General features: G+C 38.6%; 1 protein-coding gene across 4 annotated transcripts in view; it reads left to right on the forward strand.

Annotated features, from left to right (window-relative positions):
* STS (steroid sulfatase) overlaps window positions 1-13083 on the forward strand; it is a 1313520-nt gene that overhangs the window by 1077104 nt on the left and 223333 nt on the right. For all 4 annotated transcript variants that reach the window (XM_044072458.1, XM_044072455.1, XM_044072456.1 and 1 more), the window contains exon 8: window positions 2577-2736. In XM_044072458.1, the coding sequence (XP_043928393.1) occupies window positions 2577-2736 (160 nt within the window). The remainder of the gene's footprint in view (window positions 1-2576; window positions 2737-13083) is intronic.

Below are 13083 nucleotides of genomic sequence, written 5' to 3' on the forward strand. Positions count from 1 at the left end.
GGTGACAAAGTTAACCGCTGCACCAGCTTTTAAAAGTATGCAAAGCCTTCTCGAAAGGGATTTTTTGAGATCACGTAGCAGTAATTTTGTTCTTTTATGGGATCTTTATTTATACTGGAGAAACTTACTTTCCCCACACTGAAACAGCTTCATCAGAAGAATTGAATGAAAATGTTTATTTGTGTCCCTTTATCATTAGATAGTTCAGTCTCTGAGCTATGGGTTATGTCACTGGAACTACCTTATCTAACCTTTATAAAGACAGCATCCCTGCACAAAAATGTATGCCTGATGTCTGATACAGCATATGAAACTAATGTCAGCCTGTTCATTTACCATTTTTTCGTAGTTACTCCATCAGAGAAGAACATCTTCATTGTTGTATGGATTTGCACAGGCAATGTTAATTCTATATTGACAAAACAAAATCCGTTAGTAAAGACTGACTTTTTTTTAATTTCTGAAATACCACTTCCTTCTACTTGCCAACATGCCTTTTTTAGCCCTAAGGAATGGACCTCCTCATACAAAATGCAAAAATTACACTTATGATAATGCTAACTTTAGATAAGTAGGACCATCCTCGGTCCTCAGTAGTGTATCCTCCTCATTGCTTACAAGACTTACAAGCTTATGTCTATTTTTCATCTGCATTTCAGTCATTACGGTAAGTTTGACTAAATGCCTAACACACTATACTAGATAATGCTGTAACAGATACAAGTCTACCGTATGATCTAAGAATGCATTCTGTTATTGTTGCTACCTGTCGAGCCCTTTTTCCACAGTGGAATTTCAGATGATATCTATGCAGCAGCTAGTTTATCCTCAGTAATACATTTGCTTATCCCAGTAGTGAATACCTTTCTAAAGTTCTATAAGCTAGATGTGTTATACATGCCTTCCTTTGGGCCACAGTGAGAAGGGGAATGTCCCGGTGAGGTAGATCACCCAGGGCAATTACCATGGGACCCTGTCCTGCTGATACTAAGATGAACCTCCTAATATTAAATACAAGATTTATGTAATTAGCATAATGCTAGCTTTAGAGGAGTAGTTCCATCCTCAGTAGTGTACACAACACCCACCTTTCCCCTCCTCTGTGCTTATCTGACCTACCAGCTTCTGACTATTTTTACTCACTTTGTGTTATAATCATGCCTCAAAACCTCTACTACTGCCTGTCCTTTCACAAATCTCACAATATGGAAATCTCCTTTCAAGGTACAGTAGTCTTTTGAAGTATATAAAACATTTATTGAACTGAAAAGAATATTATGTTCTAAACCAGTTTTAGTAACCCAAAGTTTTACTAAGGAAACTTTCCTGTATATGCATGCCTCAGAAGTAGGTTTGGGAGCAGTGATATCCCAAGAAATTCAAGGTGAGGAGCACCCTGTGTAATATTAAGAACAACTGCACTAGTATCCACCCAAGATGGACTTAACTTTAAGTTCCTGCAGAGATGTAAAGAAGCACAGGATTGGCTGAAAGAACTATCAGTCTTTGCTTCACCACCAGTGAATAACCAGTCAAAGTGTTTGCTGCCTGCACAAAGTAATAAGGACAAAGGAGAGGGAACAAAACTAAAAAAAAAAGTTGATATTAAGCAGAACAGCAGTACTGTGAAAAATGAATCACTGCAAACACACACACAGCAGTGATAGTGATTTCCTATGGAAAACAGTGATCAAGAAAGTCCAGCATCGATGAGTTCAAATTGATCAAGTGGAATCTCATCACTTTGCAATCAGAATTGTATAAGAAGCCACGTATGCTGTATACTGTTGTCCAAAGGGAGATAATATTAACAGGACATATTGCAGTCAAGTCAGTTTTTAAACTTTCATGAAGTACATTTTAACTTCTCTTTAGCAGCACAAGGGAGGTTCTGTCTCCTTTACGTAGGGCAGGTGATTCACCATTTAATTTTCATAAACTCGTAATTTTTTGACTTTATTGTTAAAGTAAAAATATGTTATAAGTAAAACCTTAAGTATGTAGACAAACAGTTAACACGTTAAATTAATGAAAACCATCTGTAATGGTGTTGCTCAACACTGTAGCCCTGGCTTGCCTTTATGCCACAGTAGATTATAATATTTTGTTTGTGCATGTGTGTGTGTGTGTGTGTGTGTGTGTGTGTGTGTGTGTGTGTGTGTGTGTGTGTGTGTGTCTGTACATGTGTGCATGTGTGTGTGTTTGTGTGTGTGCATATGTGTGTGTGTGCACACGCGGGTGTGTCTGTGCATGTGTGCATGTGTGTGTGTGTGTGTGTGTGTGTGTGTGTGTGTGTGTGTGTGTGTGTGTGTGTGTGTGTGCGCGTGTGTGTGTGTGTGTGTGTGTGTGTGTGTGTGTGTGTGTGTGTGTGTGTGTGTGTGTGTGAACAGTATATCCTTAAGCACTGAGAAGTATCCGAAGTGTGCTAGATACTAAATTCTAATCTGTGTGGGCATGGAGACTGAAGGATCATAAAGCAATTTATTTTTCCAACATTTTCTGAAATGGTTTGTATCTTGGACCAAAGGGTACACTTGCCTACCTCTGCTGTTATTCTCTTCACTCTTATTTTGTAGGAGGAAAGTCTACAAACTGGGAAGGAGGTATTCGGATCCCAGGTCTGTTTCAATGGCCTGGAGTGATACCAGCAGGCACAGTCAGTGATGAACTTACAAGTAATATGGACATTTTCACAACAGTTGTCAAACTTGTTGGATCTTCATTACCCAGTGACAGGTACGGTGCTTAGCACTTTGTTTATATGAATTTTATTTCCAAGGCATGGTATACAGTAACAATTTACACTGTAAGATGAGGTCACACTAATTCAAAAAGTGCAATTTTTTATGTCCTGAATGTAAGTAGAAAAAGTATGTCAGGAAATATGTCTGCTCTGATGTTTAACATGATAAATTCAAATATAATATATTAATTACATATACACAGTCTAAGAGTCTGCTGAACAGCCTATAATTTGAGCAAACAATCATTGGGAACAATGTGTAAAGCAAACATACTCAAATAAATTAAAAACAATCTTCTAGTAACCAAATATTTGAAGGGAACTCTCAGTCAATGATATTGTTAGCTAGTTATCATGGCCAGTTTATAGAATCATAATCTTGGTCTGTAGCTACTGTAAACTGTTTTATTTGTATAATTTCAAAGAGCAGATCTGCAGTAGTTGACTTCATTCATTCTGCACATATGGGTATACGGATCCGATTCGGATCTGAGCCGGCAAAACTTTTCAAGCATCAGCTCCGAGCTCCTCCCTTACCTATATTACATCACTTCCTCCTATCTAGCCCCAGATCTCGTTTGCCTCTCTAAGAGTCAGCATCATGGTCTCTGAGCTCTAAGCAAGGTGGTAAGGTTTTTTTGGTCTTTTTGTGATAGTTGAGTGTGAGTACCTTTCCCTTTTTCTCCTCCCTTCGCGTTCAATCGTCGTGTTAGTTGTAAAAAAAAAAAAAGAAAGTTAGTTATAAGTGTTTTTGTTTGTGATACTGGTTTCCTGCCTAGGCCCAATCCCTGTTTAAGTGTGTGTGTGTGAGTGGGCTGTTAGGGCTTTTACTGTTTCTACTATGGCTGAACAGCCTAAGGTTCTCTTTAAGAAGTGCACAGTGTTTGGTCACAAGCTCTCACCAGCCGATGGCCACACTCTGTGTGTTCTATGTTTAGGGGTCACCCATCTGTCTGCATCTTGCAACATTTGTTCAGGCTTTAATCCTAGGGCTTTGAAGGCTCGCTGGGCTAAGCTTGTGGCTAAGGGTCTGCTACCAGCTTCTGCCCTAGAGCCTGCCTTGGTGTCCTCTCCAGCCAGTGACACTGTGCAGGCAGGGACTCAACCTCCCGCCAGGCCTGCTTCATCGGAGTTGTCCCAGAGAGGTAAGGACAGAAGGGATAAGGAGAGGTGCCACAAGGAGAGGGACAGGCCCAGAAAAAGATCACTGGACAGGGAGTCTTTCTCTAGCCCCTCTTCAAAGGCATCCAGGTCTCGTTCTCCTCGGCTCCGCTCTCCCCGTTTCTCACCGGAGCCGACAGAGCCATCGGAACCGAGGCACTCCCCTCAGATCCGGCCCAGACCTGAGTCGGTTGCTTCCTCCAGGTCGACTCGGAGGGTCTCCAACCTGGATATGGACAGGCTGATGAGGAGCTTCATCCAGAACCAGATTCAGATGGGGGTCTTACCAGGGCCCTCTCCCATTGGAGAGGGTCCTCCTTCTTCAACTATGTTCCACCCTATTGCTCCTTCCTCAATCTGACCCGATGCTTCGGGGTTCTCGGGTCCAAGACCTTTCGGAGCTGTTGGGTCGGCGCCGATGGTTCTCATTTCCTCGATGCCGGCCGTCACCTTGAGTTCCTCAGATCCAGTCTCGGATCCAGGAGACTCTCGGAGCCATGGTCGGGGAGTCGGACCTGAGGGTTGAGATCTCGCTCTTTTGGATCCCATCCTTGGTGCCTGGACTACCCCTCCGTTGGCTCCGATCCCTGCTTCGCTTCCAGGGAGAGCCTCTTCCTTATGTCCTATGGAGGTGTGCTCTCCATCGGCATTCGGGGCAGTGGAAAGGGCTCTCTCCCTGGGATTGAGACCACAGCTTACCTACTCAGATCCTACCCAGACCCCTCTGATTTTGGATTCTGCTCCCATTACCCTGTCTCAGGGACAGCCCGTGCCTAAGCAACCCCAGGTTGTTCCGCTCAGGGAACCCACGGAGGCTTTTGAATCCTCTCTAGAGAGTCCCACTGGAGAGGTACCTCATAAGCACAAGTGTAAGAGGAGGCACTTGGACTCCCCTGAGTCCATTACCACTGATACGGACTTGGATGAAGGAGAGAGTTTCCCCGGATCACCTACCAAGGACATCTCGTTCAGAGACATTATGGAGATCCTCCGCCAAAGTGGAGGTTGGTCAGCCCCCAAACCCTCTGCAGATGAGTCCGTATTCCTGGAGGCCTTTGGCGTGGGCCCATCTACTTCCTGGGTCTCCCCTCCAGTGGACCCTTTGGTGGACCACATCACCACTAGGGCATGGAAGGATCCTGACACCGTAGAGCCTATACCCAAAAGGCCAGACAAAATTCTTTCCCCGCTGTCAGACAGGCAGGCATGGTCCAAAGGAGCCCCGGTAGATACTTTGGTGGTTGCAGCTGCCACAAAGAAGGAACTGGCACAGGAGAGTTCCTTGGTTCTTCCACCAGACAAAGAGTCCAGGTTGATGGATCATTTCGGGAAGCACATGTACTCATCAGCGACATTTTCTATTCGTACGCTGAATTACTTGGCACATGTTATCCAATTGCAGCGAGACCTTATATCGGAACTAACTGAGTCGCCCCCAGAGTCTCTGTTGCAACAGGACAAGCAGTCTTTCACTGCGAAGATGACTACTTTGAAATCAGTGACAAATACCTCTATGCATCTCCTCTCTCATGCTAGAGGTGCTGGTACAGGCATTGTCTTGAGGCATCATGCCTGGATCAGGCTGTGTTAATTTGCGGACCCCTTTAAGGCGTCTTTCATCAATGCCCCTTTCGATGGATCATCCCTCTTTGGGAAGACTGTATGTGACACACTAACCCAGAGTGAGAAGGACGGAAAAACTTTGACAGCCGTCGGAATCTGCTTCTCTAACCCCCCCCCCCCCCCGAGGTCCTAACAAAACTGCTTATAGAGTGTATGGAAATGAAGTCTTTTTTTTTAAACCAGATTCTAAAAATCACTTTTTAAATTTAAGATACTGAGCAGCTTCTACAGAATCTTTTTTCATGGATTTAAAAAAAAATTTTTTATTTTTTTTTTTTTTTTGCAGGGACAAGTCAACTAAGTGAATTTGGAGACACTTTTTCCCCAAAGTAATTTGCATATTAGGAACGTTAGTCTACTTCTTCCAGTCTTTTTAATTCAACCCATTGAAAAACTCATGTCTTTGGTCACAAACTACTGACTTTAGAGACTTCAGATCCTAAGTAAGTTAGTGCATCATTTTTGGGCCCTCCCTTTTTGTTTCTTAGTTTTCTTGCTTAGTCATTTAAACTGCTAGAGTATACTTGAAATATATAAAGTTCTATGTATTTAAGAGTAAGAATGATGTTACATTGAGAAGATAAATATTAAATCTATACAGAATAGGCTTCAAAAGTAAAATATGACAAGAAACAACTTTCCAAGCATGTGCAGGTTTTCGTGTTTGATAAAACTGGGTGTCAAAATACCTTACAGATCATGTAGTATTTTTTTACCCAATAGATGTCCCCAAAATATTCATTTGGCAACATATTCAGGGCTGCAAATTTATCAGCAGACTTTTCCCTTATCAGAGGGAAACAAGACCACTGACATTGGCTGCACTGAAGCAAGTGGTGATGAAGCAACATAATTTACTCACTGGACTATGCTGGCATCTCACTCTACAGCCAGCACCCTAACATATACCTAGTCTGCTATTACTTCCTTTATGTTTTGTCCTGTCCCAAATCTTGCTGATAATTTTACTCTTCCCTTCACTATCTGATCTCCCCTTATATGTATGTCTCTCTACATTGTCACCCCAGCCTAATATGCATACAATAATCTCTGTTGCAAATTTGTCTCCACCTCTTTCCTTGAAAAAAAAGGTGGTTGTATCCCACCCCAAACAAATAAGCACAAATAAAAACCCATCTTATTACCGCAATAGCAGACTGGTTTCTGTGTTTCCGTCTGCTTCCTATCTGACACCTTTACTTGTACACTTTTCTCACTTTTCTATCTCTATAAGTTAATGATCTATTTGGGTGGATGTGTGTTTTTCCTCATCTTTACATTTTGTAATTTTATTTCTGGTACTTTATGTGACTTTGGTGCATTTGATGCTAAAACTAAAGGACTGTGGCTGACAAAGTTTGCTGATGACTGCAAACTGGGAGTGATCATTGAAACTCCTAGAAATGTCAACATTCTGCAAGAAGGTCTTGCAGACTAATTACTGCTGCCAAGGGCCTGGTCTTAAACTTAATGCCAAAAAATGCATTATCATTCCCTTCAGCAAGGGTGATTTTCCTGCAAACTACCACATCAATAACAATACCGTAAGCACACAGTCAGTGGTGAGAGATCTGGGTACACAGGTTGACAGCAACCTTAACTTCGATCACCAGGTCTGGACAGTGGTAAGAAGGACATTTTATATTGTTCATCTGATAACTAAGGGTATTGTCTCCTGAAAAAAGTGGTTATAACCCCCCTGTACTCTTCCCTCATCAGGCAAATAATAGAGTACAACCCTCCCTTCGATATGTTCCTTTCCAAATACCTGCAGCAATTGGAGACCGCAGAGGTTTCTTAACAAAGAAAATTCAAGGTCTTCAAGATCTGTCTCATGTGGACAGAATGAAATTATTGTCACTTTACTCTGTGTTGTACAGACTGGTCAGAGAGGTCTGTATCATGTAATCGAACTTCCAAAATTTCGAACACAATAAGTTCGAACTTGGAAGATCGAAATGTGATAACATCGAAACATCAGAACAGCAAATTTTTTCCCCAGGAAAAAAATTTGCTGTTCCAAAAAACATACACACAAGCACACCAAAAACCTTATAAACCTACACTAAACCTTACATACACAGCTATCTATGCACTAACCTTAACCCAAACCCTAACCCTAAGGTCCATCACAATCGCACATTTACCTTACCCGCACCCTAACCCTAAAGTCCTTCACTATCGCATACTTGCCTTACCCGCACCCTAACCCTAAAGTCCGTCACTATCGCACACTTACCTTACCCACACCCTAACCCTAAAGTCCGTCACTATCGCACACTTACCTTACCCACACCCTAACCCTAAAGTCTGTCACTATCACACACTTACCTTATCCGCACCCTAACCTCAACATCTGTCACAATCGCACACTTACCATAACCCATTCCGTAACTTTCGCACCACAGTGGAGAAAATGTCGAAGCCGCAGAAACGTCCAACCAAATTCTTATCCTGGGAAAGAATTCGGACTTCCGCGGCTTCGACATTTTCAACTTTCAAACTTCCAAGTTCGAACTTCTGGCCTTTTGGAAGTTTGATTATGTGATAGGAACCTGGTCAGAGGTGACCTGTGTCTTGCATATAGAGCAATCACTGACCAAACTTTAATGGAAATGCTGCACATTCGCAAGTCATATGGGACGTGGGTCACACGCTGAAAGAACCTAAACCTGGTATGTGACATCAACAGAACTTGCTGGAGAGACAGACTTGTCTCACAGAGGTTGCCCCACCTTTAGAAGAAGTTTCCTGTTCATGTTAAACAAAGCCCCTCTTTGGCCCTATTTTAAGCGTAATGTGGACGATTGGATGGGTAACTGGAAATTCACCCCAGCGGTTCCACCTATGTCCCTCTTGCACAGGGGACAATAGGTAATGAGTTTAGTGTCAGCTTGAACCAGACACCCTTGGGAATATGGGTTGAACTTGGCTAAGCTTGTAAGGGCTCTGGGGCCGTTAGCCTAGTAACCTTCTATGATCCTATATTGCACTTTCTAGTGTCACAAAAAGAAGGAATTTCTCATTATTCTGTCTGCTAGGTATCACAAGAGTCATGTAATAGATAACTGCTTTGACATGCACATCTCCCTGTGTCTGTACTAATTTCATGTTGTTCTGCTGTGCCAAGTATGAAACTTCCACAGACATGAGCAGTAGTATGACATGCATTATTAATGCACATTTCACAAGAGAGCCATAAAGGCTGCTCAGAAGTGCTGCTTTCCTAAGGCAGGCATCTGTAATGAGCTCATCCACACAGGAATATGCAGTTGTCTTTTTTGTACTTGCACAGAACAGCTGCTCAGTGTGTATCTGTATGACTACTGCCTCCTATTTCAGAATTTCTCAGTTTAATTTCAGTTTCTGACTTGAATGTATTAGCTATTCTGTCATACCTTCCCCAAATTTTCTGTATATCATTTTTTTTTATTATAAGTGTTCGATTTCCTGAAGGATATTCATATATAATCAACATTATTTATTCAGTATTGCTTAGGTATGCAAAGAGTGCATTCATTCTGGATAAAATGTATTTGCAAAAGGCTCACATAGTGTCAGATCCTCCAGTACTATGCCCGTACAAGATAAAGCAGTCCACTTCACATAAATAAAACAATTAAGAATGTTTAATAAAAAGGTTAAGCACTTTTGTCCCTTCTAATCTGTTGGGGCTTTATCAGAACCAAGATATGAGTATTCAGACGGCTTATGTAATCAGGAAGACATCATGTGACGAGGAATATCATATGATAAAAAACATCATGTGACAGTATTACAATCCTAAGTGAAAAGTTCTGAAATGTTCTTACTTTTTCATTACTTTACTTTTTAACATTCCTTACAGGCTTTTAGCAAAGCTCATCATTTATTTTAGAATTTGTTTCCATTTTAGAACTTTTCACTTAAGATTGTAATACTGTCATATGATGTTTCTTGTCACATGATGTTTTTGTCACATGATTTTTTTTTTAGTTATATAAGCCAGCTGAATACTCTTATCTTTGTTGAAGTACCAACAGATTAGAAGGGACGAAAGCGTTTAACCTTTTTATTAAAGATTCTTGCTTGCGGTCTAGATAATTTACCTATATCTGCTAGCTTTTGCTGGAATAGAAAGACACTGTGGAGAAGCACAAATTGTTGTTCTATACATTTAGGACAGAGTACATTCTTGTACACATTTACCCAAATTGGGCTCCATTCAGGAAACATGTTGATCTTTTTCAACAGTGTTACCACTTTCAAAATATGCATATATAAATAATATGAAAAGTTATCGAGCTGAAAAGAAAAGACATATTATCTAGGTAGTTTAACAACATAGTAATAAATCTGAATTTATTTGTAGTAAATCTGAAGAGAGATAATGTGACAATAGCAACCATCATAAGATTTAAAAGCACTTTTCTTAATGTCCCAGCTTTCCTCATTTATTCAGTTGATACATTATTTTCATTACTTTGATGCAGGCAACTGTCTTCTGAAATATGAAATTGTGAAAAATTCAAAGGTTTATAACTGTTTAATATTTTAGCATTGTTAACTAGTTGCAGTAACAAATTATTTTAACAAGCTATTTTTTTTCAGGAGATTATAAACAACTGGAATTAGAAGCTTAATATGTGAGAGTAATTTTTATGAAAAAGCACATTTTCTTAGCAAAAATAATTTATTTTGCAGAGATGTGATCATTACTTATTAATGATCTGACTGTCCTAGTCCAGAGAGGGGTATTATTTAGATTTGACTTGTGACAACTAGAGGTACTCAATAGTGTTCACCAATCTAAACTATGTATAAAAAAACTGTGTGATGAGAAGTATATGTCTTCCTTTACTTAATGATCCGAGATTATCATTTAAACTGAAATGAGGGGTGCTGTTCTTCTAAATCAGCGATGAGATTATTTTATTACAGTAGACTTCCTCTTATCTGGCCTCTCTTTAACCGGCCATCAAATTTCTGCCGTAGCCCTAGCAAAAGACAAGAGAAGAACAGCCCAAGATCCGGTCCCAACAAGACCGGATAAGGGGGAGTCTACTGTAACTGATTGAAGGAATAACTGTGAGGCTCAAAACTGAGTTGTTATAGAACGAGAAAAGACCGGAGAATACATTTAATCTTATGATAACCTACCTAGACAGAAGACTGAATTTGTGTTTACTCCATGCTTTGAGTTCATTCTTGATTTTAGACAACCAAAATTAGAGTGGAAAAAGTAACAAATATTGTGTTTGTACATTACCCCTAAATATTTAAGTTCAGTGATATATTATTTTTTTACCACCAAGGAAGGATATATAAAGTTATTTGTATTGCTAATTAGAAATAATATCAGTGAATCAACATTTAGGTTATAATTCAGAAAAAAATATTGTATTAATATATGCAATTAATAGTTCTGAGTGAATTTTGAGAGTATAATAGAGTATCATCTACAGAAAAAATGTTATAGTAACATACAAAGTGCACTGTTTTATGCTATTAATTCAGGGATCTCAAACTAGTAGCTTCCTGGTATCAAACGACCTACAAACCATCATAATGTTGGATAAGGAAAACTACAATATTCCTAGCTGCAGTGATTACCATTTTTTTGAAGACTGCATCTCTTAGCTAAGTGTAAGAGCCCTTATGCAGACTAAATAGTCATTTTAGATTAAGACTTCTGGTAGGATGTTGCAGTATTTTTGAAAACAATGGTTCTCATGAGAGGATAAATGGCTAAGGAGAAAAAAACACATTTCGTAAACATCATTTGTATAATAGAAGATAATTTAATATTGATAATTAAGTATGTGTAGGCTGAATCATATAAAACTTTCATAACTTTTATACAACTGTCCAAATGCTTAAACTTCTTTATTATAACAAAAAGAAATGGAACATTAGCACAGCCAAAAACATTGGTTGCATCTAAAGCAAATACACCATAATTACTCACAGACTGTCCATTATAATATAGAATCAACACCAGCATAATGTTATTATCCTGAATTTGCCTTGATTCCATAAAACAAGATTGAAAATTGAAAATATTTTGGCCAGCTGCTAAACAAAATTTTTCCACTAAAATGGTAGAGTACATTTCTATATCAATTTTAATTGGCGAAAAGAGGCAACATTTTTACTGACATGAAGATCCAAATTAGATTTTAAAATAAAATTGTTCTCAATTGCAGCATTAGCCACTGATGCCATATATTTTGATGCAATTAAATAGTTTTAATAGAATAAAAAAGGCCATCAAACCATCTGTCTTAACATTTTGTTTGGTTTCAGACTTAATATAATATCTTGGACTTCCTCCAATAAAAATATTGACTGAAGTTTATTAATTAAATTTCCCAAATTTGTGTCAGGAGTGAAACTATCTTTAAAATCGTCAATGTCTGATATCCTTATTAAATTGGGAATGAAACTATCTGCAAAATGTTCCACATCTGGTGTTCTTATGTGAATTATTTGGTGCAAATATTACCAAATAACTCTAGTAAAAAGCTGAAGAGATATCTCAGAGATGATTATGTAGAATGTATTTTTTTCTTTGATTGAGACAGTATTATTTAACTGTGATTCAGTTTAAGTAGGCTGATTAAGGATTTTGAAGGAATCTTTGCCTGCTAAGAATTACCTTGCATCTATTTTACGTAGGATAGAGACTGACTTGAAGTCTTTAATATTTTATATGTATGATTTAAATTTACTACAATCAAAGGAACACTGGAGTTCACTGTCAGGCTGCAAGTGAGATTCAGTGGATTAGATTTTTTCTGTCTGCACTTTTTAAAAACTGATACTTTACTAATAAAATTTAATGTAACATTAAAAGATGCCCATCTAATATCAAATGGAGAATAGTTATCTTGGTTTTCCCCACATTTATAAATTTGTATTTTAATTTGTTTTTATATATTTTTCTTTAAGCAGTTACGGATTTAATTTCCAGTTTAGAGAGTGTATTAATGAATGATTATTAATGAATGATTAGCAAAGGATCTTGGGTCCACTATGAAATTAATATCAAGCTTTTGCAAGGTTTTGGATAATAAGACAAATTCTATTCTTGATCACAGTTTTGCATCACTGAGAATATAGAATTTTTTTTTATTCATATGAAAAGCACAATGAGGTTCAAAAAGATAATTTACATACATTAAATGGGGTAGTAACTGTGAATCTGATTTATTATGGAATACAAAAAATCCCTGTTTATCAAATTATGTTATAGTCCAGTCTTCTCCTAGGATAAAGCGATTTTTTTATGTTTCTTATCCCTGATTGTAGAACACAAATAAAAGAGTACAGGGGATGACTAATTCTCTTACTGATTTAATGCTATTTTGCTGAACTACTGGACTTTAATTGCATGTCTTCAGGAACTGAGGCTTACTTGTAGTATACTAGAAGACTGTATATAAAATATGCAAAAACTGTCATTTTTTTAGATTGATGACTTTCATCCTCCTTGCATAACTTTATTGAACAGTCATCTTTTAAATTATCTAAAGAGGCTTTCATTTTGATCAATTTTCTTTCGGCATTCCATAAGT

This window comes from Protopterus annectens, chromosome 5.part0 (assembly GCF_019279795.1).
Source record: "Protopterus annectens isolate FY-2018-M chromosome 5.part0, PAN1.0, whole genome shotgun sequence".
Taxonomy (NCBI): domain Eukaryota; kingdom Metazoa; phylum Chordata; order Ceratodontiformes; family Protopteridae; genus Protopterus; species Protopterus annectens.